General features: G+C 36.8%; 1 protein-coding gene across 1 annotated transcript; it reads right to left on the bottom strand.

The window, feature by feature from the left end:
* Positions 1–1333: 1333 nt before the first annotated feature.
* On the bottom strand, positions 1334–13082 carry LOC135634616 (uncharacterized). The gene is made up of 11 exons (XM_065145044.1): positions 12916–13082; positions 12708–12791; positions 10161–10256; positions 9885–9960; positions 9716–9811; positions 9490–9578; positions 9276–9380; positions 5998–6135; positions 4637–4742; positions 2336–2538; positions 1334–1660 (listed from the first exon to the last, which is right to left on the bottom strand). Exons 1-11 carry the CDS (start codon positions 12982–12984, stop codon positions 1592–1594), a joined length of 1131 nt encoding a protein of 376 aa, XP_065001116.1. The 5' UTR covers positions 12985–13082; the 3' UTR covers positions 1334–1591.
* Between the last annotated feature and the right edge of the window lie 8354 nt (positions 13083–21436).

Here is a 21436-nt window from a genome sequence, read left to right as displayed (position 1 = left end):
ACACTTTTAGATGATGTAAAATTTTAATCTTTTAGGACAACACTTCTAACATCTTAGAAGTTCAATGAGAGGATGTGAATTTCAGTAACCAACTCGGTACAAGTAGTACAATACTTCAAGTACTCCAGAATAAGCTAACTAGTTTGATGTATATTGTTCAATTCTTAAGAAAGCCGATGAAGTCAAATAACCATAGTCTCTTAACTTTTGAAGAATGTATGGAACTAGAACAATCCGATTCTCTAGTGGAGCTTTGGAAACTATAAAAGACCCTTAAAGAGTAAAGATAATGCTTAGCTTGTTCTCAAGAATGGTAATTGATTTTATCAAAGATAGCTTATCTACTTCATTTTCTAAAAGCAAGATATTAGAAAGAAAAGATGATACAAACATACTGAAGATGATGAAAAGAGAAGAGAGTAAGCAATGAGCAATCTTGGAACTTCAAATTCTATTAGGAAGTCATTTTCCTCGTAGACATGGGACATTTATGGGACTGATACGTAATGAGGAAGTCATTTTCCTTCATCAAAAGGATTCTATGCAAGAGAGCAAGCAATGAGTAATCTTGGAACTTCAAATTCTATGAGGAAGTCATTTTCCTCATAGACAGGACAGTTATGGGACTGATACGTAACGAGGAAGCAAGCAATGACCAATCTTGAAACTTCAAATTCTATGAGGAAGTCATTTTCCTTCATCAAAAGGATTCATAGACATAACTTTGAAGTAAGAATAATTGGTGATTTGAAATAATATCAGAATAAGAATAAGAATAAGAATAATCGGTGATTTGAAATAACTTTGGTGCATCAAAGTTTGACGGACTACCAAATGACTGAAGATGTAACAAGTCAAAAAGATGAAAAAATAAATGAATATCACTGGGTCTTTATCAAATGTGTTCATACATTGTTCATACTTTTCAATTTAAAATATATGGCTAATTGAAGGATTGACAGTCCCGTGGATGCTTGACAGTTAAAAGTTTGATTCATTGCATACTTTCAATAATCTCGAAGTTGAAAAGAGAATGATAATAGTAGTAGCAGAATCATGAGATTGCACATGAAAGACAGCTCCAGATAATGTTGGCATCCATTGCCTTGCAAAAATGCAACACAATTCCAAAGTGATCGCCAAGTTTAAACAATAATTCAAGCAGAAAATAATAAATGTCAACCTTATGCAAACATTAACAAATCATATTATCCATGAGAGATGTTTTTCCATGGTACATTTATCTGACAAAATGAGAGAGACATGTACAACCAGAAATTATTATTCAGTTTAGCTGCTGCTAAGAGCATGACGGGGAAAACTTACATGATAATACGGTCCAAACACATTATTATTATTATAATTATTTGCATTATCATCCTCCCACAAGCACTTGCTCTGCATATGACTCGTGAATGAATAAGGTGGATAGTACACTGTAAAATTAGAGTGGCATGTGGCACTTACAACCAGGAAAATATTTATTCCATATAACAATTGCTAAGAGCGTGGCCAGGAAAAACTTATCTGATAACATTGTCCAAAACTCTTAAATGGCAACTTCAAAAGCGATGCATTGATACCTTTGAGATCAATCCAGCTTGACATTGGAGTAAAGAAGGGTGTCCCTTGTAAGTGGCATATTGAGTAGCAAGTAAACCTGTAAGACAAAGCCACACCATCAGAATGCAGATTTTACATAAAACAACAGACTTTGTCACTGGATGTTGGGTGAGGAGGGGTGCCATTTCTATTTGATGATGTAGGCATGAATACTGATCTAAGCACTATTGCCATAATTACCCACTTGTAAGGGAGCAGTAGACACAAAACATAGAGAGAGTTGTAAGAATATAGTCTAGAGGACTTGACCTTCATTCAATAACCTCATAGTAGTAGGGAACACCCTACATCAAATATCAGTTTCACTGAACATGATTTATGATGTCTTAGATGCTCTGAAGTGAAAGACGAAAACAAACAGAAATTTTACATCTACCAATTTGACAAGATTTGGATTAGGTCAATTATCTTGATCATTAACTATAGTAGTTTATAACAGTTTTGTAAATGAATGTTTTTTTATGGCATTCTTTTCGTGTTAGTTCAACAAATATATAAAACATGAATTTTGATGTGACAGATGTGTATTAATATCAAGTACTTATCATGTAAAGATGCATGCTTATATAAATATGGTTGCTAGAAAAGGATAGCTCCCTAATACTTGCAGAAAACCTATTTGTTTTTCGTCATGTGTATTTATGTATGCATGAACCACATAATGCAGTGAGAGCTACGAATTTCATAAATGTATATAACTGATTCTCCTCACCCCAATGAGAGTTGATATAAGAAGGATAACTCCAGTTATCCAAGCCAAACTCCGCCTAACCAGCAGCACCTCTGAGTCAGATGAACTAGATGAGCTCTCTTCTTCTAACAATCTTGAAATTTGTGCTGTATATGTCACATCTACCAACATTCCTGACTCTGAAGAAGGCTCATTGGTTAATATGACAACTCCAACAATCTTCCCTGTAAGATTAAAACAAAAACATCAAGAACACCCACAAAAATTAATCAAGAATGAAGTAAAACAATTCAACAATTAACAATTAGATTTAGTTATTAGTTTTCTTATCTTGTTGCTAGGTAACTAAATATTTAGCCTGACAATGAAATTTTTAAACTATAATAAGAAGAGTAAGAAAAAACCATAAGAATACTTGCACAAATTAAATACTAGTTTCAGACTTTCAGTCACTAATTTGTTTGAGCTTGTTGCTTAATTTGTACATATATATCCTAGAAATGAAAACCCAAAACCATTTTTAGTGCTGCAGATATGAAAAACAAATATCATTCCAAACATTCATATCATCTGTTCTCTTCTTCATATTTTCATATATAAAAACCTTTCCATTAAAAACTGCTTAATCTTAAACTATTGTAAAGCTTTATTTGGAGATACTATTCTTTTCTATTTCCATTCAGTATTTAGTAACACAATGAAAGAGAAGTAAGCTTCACACAATAGTCAAATTTGGTACATGGCATTTTCTCTGCATTTTTGGAAATCAAATAAAGAATTAGGCCATCATAACAAACACTGTCGTGCAACTGGCGTGAGATGACAAAAAGCAAAATGCATGAGCCCATAAGGTTTGGTTCCATACCTGCACCACTTACATGTGCCCTAGGTTTAAAGTTTTGGTATGAAATCCATACCAATCCTTGGGAAGACCAGAATGGTACTAGTGGTTGGCATACCAACACAATGTATGCTCTCGTGCCGACTGATATGGGTTTGACTAGGGGGGAGGAAGAAGAAGAGAGAGTAGAAACAGGTGGAAGAGGTTGCGATGCCTACCAGGGAAAGGAGGTGATGGTGGCAAAGTGGAGGACATGACGACGACAATGATGATTTGGTGATAGTGTAAGTTGGGAAGAGGCAGAGAAGGGAAAGAGCAAGGAAGAGAAAAGTCAGGGAGATTGAGAGACAAATTGGTGGGGTGGGGGGAGAGGAAAGACAGGAAAAAGAGATTGATAACTGTCATAGATAAAACAAAAAGATACCAATAAAGAATGATAAGCGTTTGGTACCAGTCTTTTTACCACCCAACAGCTTATCCCTGATTGAACTGGGGAAAATCACCCAGTTAGCATGCTGATCTCCTATCAAACCGGTAGAAACCAAATCATATTGGGTGATACAGTCAGTTTTGGAATCCCAAATAATTTGGTTGCTGTGACCTTGGATGTGCTAAAAGGGGCAGTTATGAGTCATATGACTGACATTCATGATAAGATCAGACAAAGTAAACATAAAAATTAAATAAGTTCAAAACGAATATAATACTCAGAAAAAACAGAAGATATTTGGCAATTTAATAGCTCAGAAAAAACTAGCACAAGCAATGAGAAAAAGAAAAAATAACAAACATTTCAAATGTTCAGAACATGCATGAGAAGTTTATTTGTGTAAACCATCAAAAGGTAGAAAAACATTAAAATTAGTAACAATATGTAACAAAGATAACAAACAACATGCAATGACAGGATTTGACAATAAAAAATTATAAATAATTTAGAGTGAATTAATTTATATATATAATTCTAAAATTCAATTAAAGATTCCTCACTGATTGTTGAAATCAAGTAGAAGATTCATCTGAAAATGGACAGTAATCATATGTCAAAAATTTTGAATGTCTTATCACATACTAGTGTCATGTAGGTCAGTTCAAAATATTATACAATTGAGATGCAATATAAGGCCAATGTCATGATGATCAGATATGTTTGCTCCATATTTCATATTTAAGCAGACTCTGGCAGGAAGCTTAGGCTTATCCAGGAAGAGTCAAAAGCCATTACTAGCTCATATTTGTGCTAGCACTTGAACCAATTTTCAAAATACTTTTGTAACCCCATTTTACAGTGTCCAATAAATCCTCTAGTCACCATTACAGAGAAATTAAACCAAGTATTTTAGTCATCTTTCAGTTAAATTCATGAATTGATACCTCCCAGAAAGTTGCAAGCCATAAGTTAATTCTTTATTACATTGACAAGAAGATAAAAATAAGGCACAAAAGTAATTTGATTAGGCTAGGAAACAATCACCACTAACCTCTGTAAGATACTTGTAACATATCAGACAACTTCAGAAGTATGGTCTGAAGCAGCTCTGCCGCCTGATGAGAAATTGCCCCCCAACCATATTCCGCTATAAGAGCCTGTATTATTATCACGAAGTTACTCAAGAATACATATATAAAAAACAAAACAATCAGTGACTACGGTTACAAGTTTCATAGAACTCCGATATAGTTATGGCCAATGAAGGAACCAAACATTTCTTACTGAGTGGAATAAGTGAAAGAGTAGTGATGCTGCTACATTATATAATACACCATTATATTTTAACATTTTGTGCTAAAAATTAAAGATATCTAGGAACAACTAACCATAGCTTAACAAAAAGCAGGAATATCATAAAATTAATTATTTAAAACCTTTTTTTTTTACAAACTCTCTTGAAACATTAAGGAAACACCTATGTTGCAGTATATCTAATTACAAAAGGCTTTACATAAGTTCAAGGAAACCAACACAAACTTACCTCAGCATACTTTAAAACATGCTTATGTAGTCATTTATTGGAAAACAAATCCTACTACTACTCATATGACATCATAATTCTTAGAAGTATCATTCAAAGACATGTTTTAGAATCATAGGGAAGTCCCAGAAGAAACAAAAAAACTAGTTAGTTTCCCTGGACTCACTAAGGTCATAAGAAATAATTGTCTGGAAATCTGAAATAAATACATCGATAATGGACCAAGACAAATTCCTAATATCAAGCAAAGCAGCAGAAAATGAATGCCATGCTAAACTTCTGTTAGGAAATCTTGAAGTAATTTAGGTACAACTCTATAACCATAATTTCAACGAACAGAGCATGCGGATCTTTGCCTTGGACTGCTACATGGAGGATTCTCAAATGAATGTCATGGCTTCTCGACTATCTTTCTAAAAAGTGTAGTCTTCTATGCCAAGCAATAGGTCAAATAGTTACAGTACATTTGCCTCCCTTATTAAATGCACTAGTACATGATGTTAGCACATTGTGTATGTAAATATAGCTCACAGCCAAACAGGATCGCATTAACTGAAGAAAATACTTGGACAATATTTCTAAAGAGTGTAATATTTTATGTCAAGCAATAAGTCAAATAGTTACAGTACATTTGCCTCTATTATATAATTGCACAAGCATAAGACATGAGAGCATCATGTATGTAAATATAGCTCAGCTAAACATAATCTCATTAGCTGAAGAAAATACTTTGTTATCATGCAAATTTGTAGGCAATGAGCTTCTTTTGTAATAACTCACCAACAAGAAACAATCAGAACACTTGAAACAGTCACCAAGATGAGTATTGCTCAGGATAAGAAATTATAGAGAGACAATAAAAAAGTCACCTCAATGCCTGTGAAACGGCCTGTCATAATTTCTGAAACTTTAATGTTACTTTCTGACAAGTCTTCATGAAACTCCACTGTCTTTTTAACATTTCTAATCAAAGAAACAATACCAGATGCAAATTGAAGGTCCGCTTTCTGCAAAGCATGTGCACAACAATTGTCAAGTATCAAGAAGGAACATACTTATATGTGAAAGAAAAACAGATGCCAACATAAGTGCATGAGGCATTAAATAGATGGAAAAGATAATGCTTGAAACTACCTATCATTTAAAGCCATTCTCTCACTAAAGAACTTCACTCACAGCGATGGCATATTTATGAGTTAGCAACGGATACTTGAGTGGATTATTACATACCAAGCATCTTGTAACTTTCAGTTTCATATACATACATACCGTGGTCCTAACACAAACCAAGCTTATTGATAACAGGTTTCTTTCTGAATACTTGTAGGTCTGAGGACTTTTACTAACTTGTACAAGGCATGTGACCAACAACTACTGCAGAAAAGCAAGCCAGGATTTAAGGAAAAGGCAAGCATAAAACTTCCAACTCTACCTTTGCTAATGCATGATATTATGTTGACAAGTTGTAAGGAACAGAACTTCAAATTTATTTATGAAACATTCCCATTGTTCCAAACCAAGTCTATTTGTTTTCATGACTCCATTGAAAAAACTGGTTATTTGATATGTTTGATTCCATTCTAAACCCATTCTTAAGTTGCTATTCAGACAGATATCAGTTACGTAACCATCTAGAATATGAGGTTAGAAATATAGCCAATAACTAACCATTCAGCTAACTTCAGAAAGAAAGAAAATTTTCCAAAATGATTCTTTTGTTTTGATGTTTTGTCAGAATGATATCACTTTTTGTCAGAATGCTTTCTTTAATTGAGAAGTAAGAGAGAGATTTTAACTTCTTATATTCCCCAAAGTCCTGCCCATGTGAGAAATTGGCTATGCCCTGCATACAACAACGACGACGACAACCAAGCCATAAACTAGAACTTAAATTCGGCTCTCCCCTGCATAAAATGCACTAATCCAGAGTTTGACTAATCTTGCTTTCAGTAGTAATAAGTTGATTCATTCAGACAAATTTAGATAGTGACTAAGCCAAATAATATGATACGAATTATCCAATACATCTGTAACTGAAAAAGTTAACTCCAACCAATGCAAAAAATATTTCAGCAAAAATATGAAATTTTGGATTATATGAAAATTTCCCTAGGGGATGATTGGCATGCAATCCTTACAAACATGCAAAAACAAACATATGTCTGCACCAATAGTTATATGGACTAATATTGAACAGGGCAAGTAGGGCTGGTAATGATCCTTAGCCAGATCAGACCCATTAAGTCAGCCTGTAAGAAAGCTGGACCCTGGGTGACTTCTAATGAGTAAAGGGAATTAAGATGATGACTAGGTCACACTTCTCAGTAAGGGACGTGTCGAAGAGGACAAGGAGTTGGTTGAATTAAGGACCAGCAAACAAATGCTGTCAAGCTAGGTGACAGCAAGGTACAACCAGCTCTCCTAGAGGCATAGTCAGTCAAGTAGGCCATGCAAAGGCTAAATCATGTGCTTCAATAAGGCCACCTTCACCCTCCACCCTTCCAACCTCTTGGCTTTTGCAAACAAGCTTTTATGAGAAAGTGGCTCTAAATGGTGCCTCTTCTGCCTCCATCATCAAACTTGTGCAGGGGAAGGGTAGGAAAAATATCAACCAGTGATTTCAATAGGTGCTCGGGCGAGGCAAAACAAGGCCCGAGCGCCTCGCTTCATTTCCAGGCGGCACGCTTCAAAGAGGCGCTCGCCTGAGCCCAGGCACCGAGCGCTTCGGGCAAGCGCCCGGGTTAAACCAGACGACTGAACCAATGTTATAGGTTTGGTTCAGTCTCCAGTGCTTTAGTTGGTTCAATCGAACCAACTAAAGCACCGATATCAGCCTTCCTCTCGCGACTTCCCAACCCTGACCCTGCTCTCCGTTGCTCGCTGCTACTGCTGTCGCTGCCACTATCGCCACTCGCCGCTCTCGCTCCCGCTGCTCACTACTACCGTTGTCACTGTCGTCGCTCGCCGCTCCTGCTCCCGCTGCCACTGTCGTCACTCGCCGCTCCCGCTGCCGCTGCTTGCTGCTACCATTGCCACTGTCGTCGCTCGCCGCTCCCGCTGCTGCTGCTCGCTACTACTGCTGTCGCTGCCACTGTCGTCGCTCGCCACTCCCGCTCTCGCTGCTCGCTGCTACCGTTGCTCTCAGTCAGCAGCCTCGATCTTCCTCTTACTCACTCTCTTCTCACTTTATATACTGTTAATAGTACATTAACAGTATACTACTAACTATATACTAATAACAGTATTTTTATTTATTAGATTAATAATATATTATTTTGATTTTAATATTGTTAATTTTTATTTATTTAAAATTATTGTTATTATTTTGAATTTTGAGACTTTTTTTTAATGTGATATTGTAATTTTACAAGATTTCTTAATTTAATATCATATTTTTATTTAAATAATTATATTTATTAGTTATATTATATATTTTTATATTTTAGCGCCTCGCTTCGTTCGGGAGAGTGCCTAGCGTCTAGCGTTTCGGCCATTTTTCGACCTTAGCGTTTTTTGACGTCTAGCGCTTTTTAAATCACTGATATTAGCATAATCACTAGAGTCAAACCAAAAAAAAAAAAACAAAAAGATTCAAGAGAAAGAGGAGTTGAGAAAGAAGATGAAAAAGAAGAAGAGAGATGAGGTAATGACTTCTATCAATGTGTGATAGCAGCTTTGAGGGCCTGCTCTAGTAGGAGATGGGGCTAATGGGAGTGCAATGGACCTAACCCACAACAGCCTATGGAGGGGGTGATAAAAGCCGCCACACAGTACTGATTGATGAACTTATTTGTACAAACGTAGGACCTGAGCCAAGCAGGGTCATGCTTGAGTCAAGTTGAACAAAGCTAAGCTGGATGCTTGTGGATTGGTTAGGTCAGATTCAACCCATTATTAGCCCTATGTGCACTTGGCTAGCATTCAAATATGTGAAATATGTGGTACTGGTAAATATTTCGGAATCCTATCAATGGTAGATGACTTCTACATGATACCACTAAACAAAATTCTCGAGTTTTTTTGAAAAGAAGTGCATAAACAAAACATTCAATTATAAATTCACACTACTTTTTGGTTTCCAAAGCAATATATATCCTGCTAAAAAGAACAGCATGGTAACACTGGAGGATGCTGGTGAGAGCTGAACCTTTACAACATGCAGATTCAAAGTGCTACCAGTGGCTAATGGAACAGTCAGTTTCCCATCTTGTGATTTTATGGTGCCAACATATGATCCTCCGATCCAATTTGCCTGCATAAAAGTGATCTTTCATAGTATGCTAATAAAAGATGCTAATATATTCACAGGTGCTAGTAACCTTCAACAGCTAATAAACTGCCAAGCAAAGAACTAAACTTACAAGATCTTTTAGCTCCTTATCAAGACAAGCAGCATCACAGTCAAGATCCAAAGGGTCATCCAAGGGAACAACAGAAACTTGATCTTCACCTAAAGAAACTTGTAAATTTAATGTACTGGAACTCATCGCTTTTGAAAAGATGTGACACATGAAAGATAAGTCATAAAAGGTGATCATGGTTGTGCATATCTTTAAAGGAGAACTACATCAGACAAAATTCAAACACCTGAAAGTTCTAGTTTTGCCTTGCTTGAACCAGAAATCCTACTGCTGAAAACATTACTGGTTTGGCTTTTTAGATTCTCAGCAGAGAGCAGTGGTTCTGCAAGAAACAGAACTGTATAAGCCTCATTACAAACATTGCTTTGAAGATTCACAAAGACAAATATACTGACGCTCAATTCCACTAATTTCCAGCATGAAAAGAGCATGTGGTCTGTCAAAGGGGTTGGGAAGTAGAACCTTATTTAGCTGCCAATGAAACATCACCCAGTGTCAGCCTTGATTAGTGATAGACTGACAGTATATATGATGGGAAAACAGCATAGGAGTAGGAGTTCATCCCTACGCATTCAACTAATTAGGATTTGTCTGCTACCAGTACAACTTATTACTACACTTCCCTAAAAGGGGATAGATCTAAGAGAGAAAATGGTTCCTATGAAGTGTACCTTAGATGAAGAATCAGCTGGAAGCGAGGAAGGTGGTGCAAAACCAAGTAAGACTGACATGGTTGCAGCAACTTCAAACGAAGACATTGAGTTCAGCTGTGACAATAAAAAAAGTTCCACAATCATGTCATTTAAGGTATTAGAAGAAATTACAAACAAAGCGCAAACTACCCATAATTTTTGAAGTGTTGAAGTATCATATAATGACGAGAGGAAGATCCATCTAGATTTACGAACACAACTAAACATAGTCAAAATAAACTTCACCATAAACAAATGATCAAGATTCATTACCACGCCAGAAGGTCACATGATAAAAGAAAAGATATTGACATGTTTCATCTTAGTGAAACATATCATAAATACTACTATGAACATTTGCAAGCACAGAACAATTTTTTTTCTTCCTCATTGAATAAAAAATGGAGATAATTATAGAAAATACTAGCACTTAACTAAATGAAACTGCAAGCATTCTGTAAAACAATTATATTTAATAGTCTACTTTGGTTCCTTTAGATCTCAGTTTGGCTTACGGATGTTCAAGTCCTTCTTCATCCTAATGTCATCAAGCACAAATTAAACCGCGTGATTAAGCTCTATTTTCTCTGAACTAGGATTAGTCAAGTAAACAGATGATATTCTTGATGATAATGCAATTAGAGAAGATAGGTAAACTTTAGCAACAAGAGAGAAAATTTTGTCTATGTTCCTTACACAGAAAAGAGAAGGAGATAGAGGGAGGAGGGAAAAATGAACCCACTTTCATATCTTTTTGGTAGATACCTACCTGATGTTCTCATGGCAGCACCAAGGAATAGTTACAGTTTCTTCACATTCAAACATTCTCTGCTGTTAATTTAGGGTATATTTACATTCAAGAAAGTAGGCCTTGGCAGTGAGAAAGTTAGGAAGTGTAGCACATCCTTGTGTTTAATGAATTGCCAGAGGTAATAAGGAACTCAAGTTGCAACTTTATTTTGACTTCAGCAAGAGGGCTATCAAAGTTGAATTCGTAGCACTCAAAAGTGAGAACAAGAAAAGGTAGTTCATTCATTTGTTTTTTTTAGCCACTTCCATAGGGAAATGGCTTAAACGTTAAAGTCACCTTCCTGTCTAAGACACTCAATTCTTTTGCAGGTACAATCCTTACCCTCCTCTACCCTCCCGTTCTAATCTCTTTCGGATGCTCCCTTACTAGGTTCCACCAGGCAAGCTCTCCTATGGTCTCATAGATCTTGTCAACAAGCTGACAAACCCAATGACAGAAATGAATATCATGCTGTCCACTACTGTTTGCGGTTGGCCCTCCATGGCCTCTTCTGTGGAAGGTAAAGAAGTAGATATTGATTTCTTCTTCTATTTTTTTCTTCCTTTTGCCCAATTGCCAGATATCTTGTCACCTTGTACTAGAATTCTTAAAAGCTTTTAGTCTGTAGTTAACATTAATTAATGTAAATTTCTTTTATCAAGACATCGGATTAGGTTATTAGTGATGTCATCACTTCTTCGGTAGATAAATGTTTGTGTCAGCTGACACAAGTTTTTTATCTGAAACCTAAGCAATTTCTATTTTTTCTGCATATTCATTGTCTGTATGAATGTAACACTTCATTTTTTTGTTCTCTAGAACAACATTTGTTTGTTGCGAGAACCAATTTTACATGATCTACATTATGCAATTTTGTCTACTACAAGTATTAGGATTCTAAAGCAAGTTCTCAATAAATTCTACCAACTAAACAATGGATGTCTAATTTCACTTCCTGCAATTCTCAAGACTTGGCTTCTACCACTTATAGCTAAACATGCCTTAAAACTAAGGTTACAAATCAATAATTACCAACAAGTATTATCATAGACATCTCAATCTAGTAACTAAGTCCATGAAACCGAAAAACTCCAGACTCATACATAGTAGCCATGGTATCATAGATTGCTTGTTCCAATTGCTCCTTGAACAATATAAGCCCATATTTTTTAGTAGGGATACAGAAAATTTTGTAACTAGGAAATTAGGTGGGTGAGCAATCGTAACTGCAAGCTTTAAAACTATGGTTCATTAACACAAGGCAGGAGAAAAAATAATTAATTAAATCTGTGATAACTGACCAGTTATGTCTAACATTGCGCAAAAGGGCCCAGTTTAGCTTCATGATATTTTGTTGTGGATATAGGGTATATAGTCTCGAGAGTATATGCTGCTAAAGTAAAGACTTAAGGAGTGGGTGAAGATTCACCAGTTAATTCAAGATAACCGCAGCTAAGGAACAACAAATTCCTCAACTGATGCCATCTGATTTCAAACGAGACCCGCTACCAATTCATTTCTAGACGAGGGACTTCTAACAGGTTGTTATTTGAACAATGGCTGGTCACCAACACAAATGTCTTGAACCCAGAAGGCTACGAATCAAGATCTGACGAATAAGTCTCGATGTTTAGCAATAGGACCAGAAAAATCCAAACCACGAGCTCAAAAGTTCAAAAAATTACAACGATCTAGAGAAGATGAAGCGATAACCAGCAACACAAGATCAAGATTACCTTCCCTGCTGCATCTTGTGGATGTTTCCTGATATATCTCTGGGACGATCCATCGAGGAAGACGACCGATCCGCTACTCTCTCCCTGCGTAACCAAACACACAGACCATTTCGAGATGCTACCACAATGTCCACAATTACTCGAGCAAGTACGACCAAACCCATGGAAAAAGATCGGAGATTTGAAAGAGGAGGAGGGAAACGCATACCCTAGCTTGCAGGCAGAGGGATGCCGCTACGATCAAGAGGCTCAGATTGACAACAAGGCGAGCATCCATGGCCAAGACACGGGAAAGGGGAGAGAAATTAGGGTTTAGGTTCGTGGGCTATAGAAGAAGAAGACAGATCCCCAAGTCGAAGGAAGAAATAAGGGGTGGGAAGCGGCCGGGGAGAGCCTCCCGACAAATAATAATAATAATACATCATTATTATTATTATTATTATTGCATTTTTAAGTATATATATTTTAGATGGCCTATTTCCATAGCACATGTATTCCTCTAAATATTAAAATCCTCCATTATACCTGATAATTTGAATTAATTGGTCTCAGTCATGATTGATATTAATTTATTTGAATTAAAATATATTTTGAATATTTTTAAATATTTTTAAATTCTTAAATGGTATTAATAAAACTTAAAGTCTCCATAAGGTTGTCTTAGTATATAAGTATATATATATATATATATATATATATATATATATATATATGTGTGTGTAATTAATTGCCATTATCATCATCATCATCATCATCGACCTCTATGGGATTGAGTTAGAAGCCCTGCACTACATCCAAATTAGAACATTTTCAAATTTATAATTTGATTTGATTATTTGTTTCTGATCATCAACTTGTTTGCAACATGATGATTGATAACTTTTTAGATTGGTTGTGCTTTCTAAAAAATGAATTTTGATCTTGATATTTTGGTGACAAACATCATCAGTGCATATCAGGGATCATTGAAATTAATCCAGTTTAGGTCAACGCATAACAATTGATGAATTTTAAATTTAATTATGCTTTCTACAAAATAAATTTTGGTCTGATAATTTGATGGCAAACATATTTTAGTTAGCAAAGACATGAGGATTGATCATGATGTGAACATAATGCTCACAACATCTCAACCATGAAATAGAACAAGTTGATCAACACAGGATGTATTCTCAAAAACATGGAGGAATCTCACGTGAAAAGCATGATGTGATCTGAGAGGTATATAATATTTGATGACTCGTTAAGGTATCGGTTTGAACTTTGTGAGTTGGATGGTGTTTATTGTGTGTGTATGAGTCATCAATTGTTATTTTTATGAGTGGTCTAAAGCATATAGTAGAAACTTTTAACTATTCACGAATGACTTTGATAAGACCCAAAAGTCTTATCCGGAAGAAAGGAAAGAAATAGGGATGATAATGATCGCTTCGAGGGGATCGGCCTCCTTGATCGCTTCGAGGGGATCGGCCCTTCTTGATCACTTCGAGGGGATCGGCCCTTCTTGATCACTTCGAGGGGATCGGCCTCCTAGGTTTGTCAAAAGACAGAATATTATTTTTCATAGATTATTGAAAAGAAGCAGTTACATCCCTATTTATAGAGTTCCACCCAGAGTCCATCAGGACCTGAACTCTAATAATAAATAAATATTAAATAAACCTCTACTTGACTCTAACTGAATCAAATCGACTCAGTAAACAACCGGACTAAACAGACTCAATAAACATTATTCAAAAGCTTAGAAAAAGGGTCCTAACAGTTCCTCCCTCTTCGAATCAGCCTTGTCCTCAAGGTTGAGCAGCATCAATCTCGAGGAGGTTCTCTTTCAGCACTTTAGCCATAGACTATCTGCAACGCATCACAACCCGTTGATCAAATAAGTATGATCTCCACTTTTTGACAATGTAAGCAATAGGTCGATCTTTCAATGTAGTAATCATTGCAAGAAATTCCTGGCCTTTGCTATCATAAGTTAAAATCCATCTATCAGCTTTGAATATATCACAACCTTCAATGTGATGGGCTAATTGGGCTGTAACTTTTCTGTCCATAAAATTATTAGTGTTATCTGTATCAATCAAAATAGTGACAGGTTGATGCTTCAAAGTTCCTCCGATTTTCATAGTTTGTGGATTAGTGTAGCCAGCCAATGCATGCACTGTATCTGTGATGGCTTTAATGTCTTCATCGGTTTTCATACCTTTATGATCGGAGTCCAACTCTTTTACTTCCGGTTCCTCTCTAATTGGCTCAATCATCAGAAGTTGCTCTTGTTTACATCGGTGCTCCATATTCCAATTTTCATCATAGTACAAATCCCTTGCTAATCTTTCCTTGCTAATTTTTTTCTCATATAGATTTGCAAATGAGATTGCAGCTATCATAGTGCGAGGTTGACGAGCCTTAACTTCACACCGGATCTTTGGAATAAGCCCTTCAATAAATGTATCCAAAAGTTGTCGGTCTGACCAATCTCTAGCTTGATTTGATAATTTTTCAAACCTACTCTGATATTCGAACACTGTAGAAGTCTGACGAATTTTGGCAAGCTGGCAATCAACATTCTCATATTCGGATGGGCCAAAGCGAACAAGAAGTCCTCTTTTGAATTGCTCCCACGAAGGAACTCCGTGGAAAGTTTCATACCAATCGTACCACTAGAGTGCATCTCCCTTGAGATGGATTGAGGCCACTTCTACCTTGGATTCTTCTAGGGTTCTGTGAAAACGAAAAAAAATTTCTGCCTTAGAGATCCAATTGGTCGAATCTCCATCTTTCCATCTTGGAAATTCCATCTTCATGTATGAGTAATTTGTGTCACAATGTTGGGACCTTTTTCCTGTATTTTCAGATCTATGCAACGTAGAACTTGAGCCCCAATTTTGTTGAAATTTACTGAGGCTCTCCATTAGGCTCTTTTTGAAATCATTAAGTGTTTCTTGCAATCGATTCTCAATTCTGATTTCCAATGCTTCCATTTGTGCTTTCACCGAGTTATCAATGGCCATTGCGTAAGACTGCAAATCTGTAATCTCAACTCCTGTTTTTGGTGTCGGGTCAAGGGCATCAACACTATCGATGTGAAGTTGCCGAGGAGGTGGACGCCAAGGCAGTGCTGCGGTCGCTGCGTTAGAGGAAGAGTAGCTACCCTGTGTTTATGTCACTGCGTGAGATGAGAGCACCAAGGCTGAAAGACGACGGTTGCGACTGTTGTGACCTAAGGAACCAATCGCCGAGCAGCCGTGTTGCCGTAGCCCCTCCTTGCAGCAGTTGTAGAAACAGAGTTCCTCTATTGCCGCAGCCCCTCATCGATCGCAGCCGCGCCTCCTCCAGCACTCCTCTTCCCCTCAAGCGTCGTCGTCGCCCAACCGACCCACCACCACTGCAGGGATCGACGCAGGCTGCAGCAACAGAGGAAGCTCTGTTTCTGCAACTGTTGCAACGAGGGCTGCAGCAACTGGCGGCTGCGACCCAAGGGAGGGCACGGCGAGGGTTGCGGCTGGGAGGCGGGCGGCAGTGATAGAGCGATCAAGAAGCAGCGGCGGCGGTGGAGAAAAAGGCAGCGAGTGTCGTCGTTGGCCGGGAAGTTACGATGCTGGAGATGGGAAACAGGGTGCTCTGTTTCTATCGCACCGCAGCCGGAGCCGTTGGCAATGTTGCAACGGCGGTGCGGCAGCAATCGTGCGGTCGAGAAGCAGTGGTAGCGGTGGAGAAGGAGGAGTCGGCGGCTGTAGAGGCGACCGACGCCTGCGGCAGCAGAGGGACTGGCGGCTGCTCTGTTTCTATCGCACCACAAAAACAGCGACACCGACAGATCGCACGGTTGAAGCTGCAACCAAGGGAAGCCAGCGATGGCGGTTTGGCTAGAGCAGCGTCGCCGACGGTATAAGCGGCGATGGGTGGTCCGCTGGCTGGGAATCGGCGGCCGCGGTCGTTCTCGCTCGAGCGAGATGCGGGCAGCGAGGAGGCGAGGTGAGAAGGTTGCTGGCCGAGGCACAGCGACAGCGGTGGGCGCTTCGAGGGGATCGGCTCCTTGATCACTTCGAGAGGATCGGCCTCCTAGGTTTGTCAAAAGACAGAATAATATTTTTCATAGATTACTGAAAAGAAGCAGTTACATCCCTATTTATAGAGTTCCACCCAGAGTCCATCAGGACCTGAACTCTAATAATAAATAAATATTAAATAAACCTCTACTTGACTCTAACTGAACCAAATCGACTCAGTAAACAACTGGACTAAACAGACTCAATAAACATTATTCAAAAGCTTAGAAAAAGGATCCTAACATACTTCAAAGGGCTTAATCATTATGTTACACAGATAATATTGTTATTTTTTATTTAGATCTTAAAATGATAATTATTTATAATCTGAAATTTGACATATAAGTTTCAATCAATGTATCATAAAATGCTGAGGTATTAGTTAGATGTGCCACATCAACATAAATAACCTATAAAGACATTCTTCTCTCATCGATGTATTTAATATTTTATGATCGACAAGAGTGATAAGATGAATATGTTTCTAGTCTACAATATTTTTTATTTTAAATTCTTAAAAATTATTTAAAATTTTATAATTTATTAGATTTTTTAATGTTAGATCGTGGAGAAATCTTATTAGGTATGTGACATAAGTTTTACATAAATTATCTAAATGAAAATTAAACCATCAAACTTTTGTTAAAAATAAGATAATTTTATTGTTGACCAAGTCTTTGTAGTGTCATGGACTTAGGTAAAATCAATATGCATGACCAATGTAAAGGATACAAATGTAAAGGATTTAGTGAAGCTACATTGAGGAGAGCCATACAAATGTAAAGGATTTAGTGAAGCTACATTGAGGAGAGCCAATATGCATCACCACTGAGAAAAATGAGTGTTAGGAAATAGGAAAAGAAGTTACTAAGAGAAACGAGTATTTGAGATTAATATTCAAAGGAATAACAAACTCTTCACACGAGAGGCATTATGAGGACAAGCACGTTGGGAAGAATGCATAGCGCACAAAAATTGAGATGATTGAGTTCAAAATACTACTCGATATTGACAATCAAACTTGATAGTGCTCAAGGCAAATGGGGGCGCTTAGTGAAGGATGAGAGTGTGCAAAGAAGGATCGGTTGTTTAATGACTGAAAGAATTGTGCAAAACTCATAAAAGTGAGGGGAATTGCTAACTCAAATAATTTGATATTCATGCTATGATTTGTATATGGATGATGGATTGTTTATAGCCATTTTAAAGCGATCAAAACTCAGTGCTATAGAGCATGAAAACTTTCTCCTTAGCACGAGAAAGATATGTTATAGGAGATTGATATATATAACAAGTTTAGCATTTTGCTATGCCTTGAGGAGTGGAGTGAGGGTTGTATTGGTGAAGAGTCGTAATTTAACAAGTGTGTTCAGAGTAGTAGAATAGTGTACAATATATTCAGTAAGGTGAAGTAGTCCAAGGGGATGGTGGTCTCTAAAACTTTCAAAAGGAATAATACAAAGAGAAAAGTTATTCCAAAAATATATATATTTAAGAGGAATAAGTTTTGATCTCGAGAGGGAGAATCATATGTAATTGGCCACATATCTTGAGAGGGTATCACAAGATGATAGATCCATAAAACTCAATAGACTAAGTGAGCAAAGATGAGTCATCATATGATCTCGTATAAGATAATACATTGGGAGACGACCCTAGACAACACCAAATGAAGGTATATTTAGAGTTGATATAGAGATCATACTTAAAGGTGGGCTGACCTATGATATGGTAGGCGCAAGGACTACCATCAACTCAATGCAAACTAATGAGCAAAATAACTTGAGCGGAACTTAGTGAAGTACCAAGGGAGTCGACATAGAAGATAAAACATAGAGCAGAGACATGAAGTTTTCTTTGGACAGAGGTCGAGGACATGAATTCATTTTATGGGTTCTTCGTTTTAATGGAGTGGACTAATCTTGTATGGTATGAAAAATCAAAGGGAGTTTTGAGGCACTTGTATTTTATCTCAACGAAGCAATTGATAGAGATATTAAAGTAACTCAACTTGGAGTGATGAAGTTAGGGCTAGAAAGTCTTGGTACGAGGCAAGTGGATATGGAGGTAAGTACTCTTAAAGAATATACTATCGAGTGTCGCAAAGGAAGCTATGTAGTGGAGATTGTGCTAGGGGCATGGGCTTAAGATCTATACACTGACACACTAATTTTAGTAGAGTTAGTGGACTAAAAGAGTTGTTGGGTGATAGATTATCCTAGAGCTATGCTTCATCCATGTGTGACCCGAGAGCGGGTGGATGAAGGCTAATTACTAAAGGTGCAAATACAATTGGAGGTAGCAGAGGCCTTGTGATGTGCTGATATATGTCATACATTGAGATATCATAGTTCGAGTTCATCCCACAAAAATGAGAATGTAATAAAGATATCACTAGGAGGCGACATGAAATAGCAAATCATGATGAAACAGTTTAAGGCAATGGATTCAAAGAGTAACTTGATTATACAAATGTATGATGAAAAGCTATTATGAGCTCTTCAGTGAGCAACACGATGATAAGAAGGGCTATGGATTCGAAGAGTGAATGTTATGGTATCACAAAGGTGAGTTTTCCATACATGTATTGAATTTTGTATCAAATAATAACTTTAATCAGCAACATATGAGGCTATGTACCACCAAGAGAGATTTCGAGTACAAGTACTAATGAGTCCCACTAGGGGGGTCAATTTGATCATATAGAGGTATGATTAGAGCGGTTGAAGATTTAAACTACTTTAGAGCTCATATTCGCTTGATAGAGCTCGATAAATTGGAGAACAAGGCCGAGTGAGCGAATATTGCTACCAAAAATGCAAAGGAAAATAAAATCGATGTAAGCCATAAAATGATGGTGAAGAATGGTACGAGAGTTGCAGTTTATCTTTTTATTGACTAAAGAGAACTACTTGGAGAACATAAATGTGTTGAAGTAAGTGGTCGAAAGGGGTGAACACAGAAGTGTCTTTCCATTGACCAATCCTCTTATTTATCTAGTAAAGGAGCACATATTCAAAGACCTCTAAAAGAAAAATTAGTGAAAGACAATAATTATCAAATCCTCGTCGATGATGATCGATTCTATTGAGAATAGATTACTTGTTTTATTTTTTAATAAAATATTATTCAAAAGCGGAAGTAATGCAAACCTATTTAGAGATGACAACTAAGTAGAAGATGAATCGATGGGCAAATTTTGTGTAGGAAAGACCATAAAAACTTTAAAGTCTGTAAAGCGATGCTCATTAAAGCTCCAACAGACATCCATCAGTTCAAGAATACGATATGTTTAAGAGGCTAACACATAACGAGGAAGGTCTTTTCCTTCTTCTAAGAGATTCGTAAGAATTAACAAAGATCAATACAACTCGACCGACCCCACACCAAAGTCAAAGTGATTGGCGAGTTGTAGTATTGGTGGATCAAAGTTTAACTAATAAACAATAGCAGCAAAGAGTAGTTGGGAGCTAAGAGGCACATTGTTAAAGAAGAAGATTAAAGATTCATCAAGGGTGAGGAGATGTAGCGTTTGTTAAGGCTTTGACGATGATGTCGAAGGAATAAGTGAAAGAGAATGTCATAGACAAATATGTACAAAGGGTGTTCGATGTAATATTTATGTATGTTCGTATCTTTTAATCTTATTCATGCTTTGCATAATATATAGAGGGATTATAGTAGGATTGGTAGCCTTATTTTGATTGGCATTTGAGGTTATTTTAGTCCTATAAACATAGGTTATATGTCTTCACTCTATAGAAGCAAAACTATCTAAAAATAAACTATTTAAATAGTCATTTTGGAGGTTTTCTAGCTCCACGAAGTAGTATAGAGTGTCAACCAACATAATATCCTAGAGCTACCTAGGTGGCATATGGCCGGATGATTCTTTGAGGTAGTGTTTAGGGTTGATTTATTGTTTTATTTCATAGTACTATTATGCGAACACTTTGTAAAACTTTTGATCACGATGGACTATCTTAGATTCTTTATTGTACAACCGTTTAGATATTGTAAAGTTGATATTTGTAATTTGCATTGTCTATCAAGTATTTGCTAAAATATCTACTTGTGAGATCCCAAGTTAAACACTTCGTCTAACCTATCTTTTCTTTTATAGGTCCTTAAGGGACCGTAAGAGATTTTAAGAAGATTGGACCTTTATAAATAGATATAAGAGTATTGCACTGACTTAGGATAAATCAATTAAGTATGTGACAATTGGATCAAATAGAAACTTCTTAAATAATAATCTTTCCTAGTAGGCGGGCTCTTATAGGATCTTACATAATATAGTTCATTTCGTAATGGGCTTCACTATAACTCTAAACATAATATAATAATTTAAGAAAACCAATTAGGTTGGATTAGTTTTATTTATCTTAATTTGATGACCAAAATTGATATTAGTGTTATTACTAAACGTCAAAATTGTCATGGATTCAATAAGATAAAAGAATTGTTGAAAGGCTTTGCAAGAGGATGACAGTACTCCTGAAATGCATCTTTCCCTTCACAAGTTAGATTGATTGAGAGTTATACTTAGATATATCACATGTGACATCTTGAGAATACTGCTCTACTTGACTCATATATGCACAGTGGTATTACAGCTCATGCTGGATCTGTATCCCGAGGGAGGTTGATGCCCATATAGTGAGTGACATAGGTTGATGA

The sequence above is a fragment of the Musa acuminata genome, chromosome BXJ3-4, assembly GCF_036884655.1.
Source record: "Musa acuminata AAA Group cultivar baxijiao chromosome BXJ3-4, Cavendish_Baxijiao_AAA, whole genome shotgun sequence".
Lineage (NCBI taxonomy): Eukaryota > Viridiplantae > Streptophyta > Magnoliopsida > Zingiberales > Musaceae > Musa > Musa acuminata.
The sequence above is the reverse complement of the archived record's forward strand: the minus strand, read 5'-3'. Positions and strand labels throughout refer to the sequence as shown.

Excerpts from the sequence above, each read along its gene's own strand:
- LOC135634616 (XM_065145044.1), bottom strand. The coding sequence starts at position 12,984 with ATGGATGCTCGCCTTGTTGTCAATCTGAGCCTCTTGATCGTAGCGGCA. Across the intron at positions 9,812-9,884 it reads GGAAATTAGTGGAATTGAGC|AACCACTGCTCTCTGCTGAG; the intron begins GTCAGTATATTT and ends TGTTTCTTGCAG. Across the intron at positions 4,743-5,997 it reads GCCGTTTCACAGGCATTGAG|GCTCTTATAGCGGAATATGG; the intron begins GTGACTTTTTTA and ends ATAATAATACAG.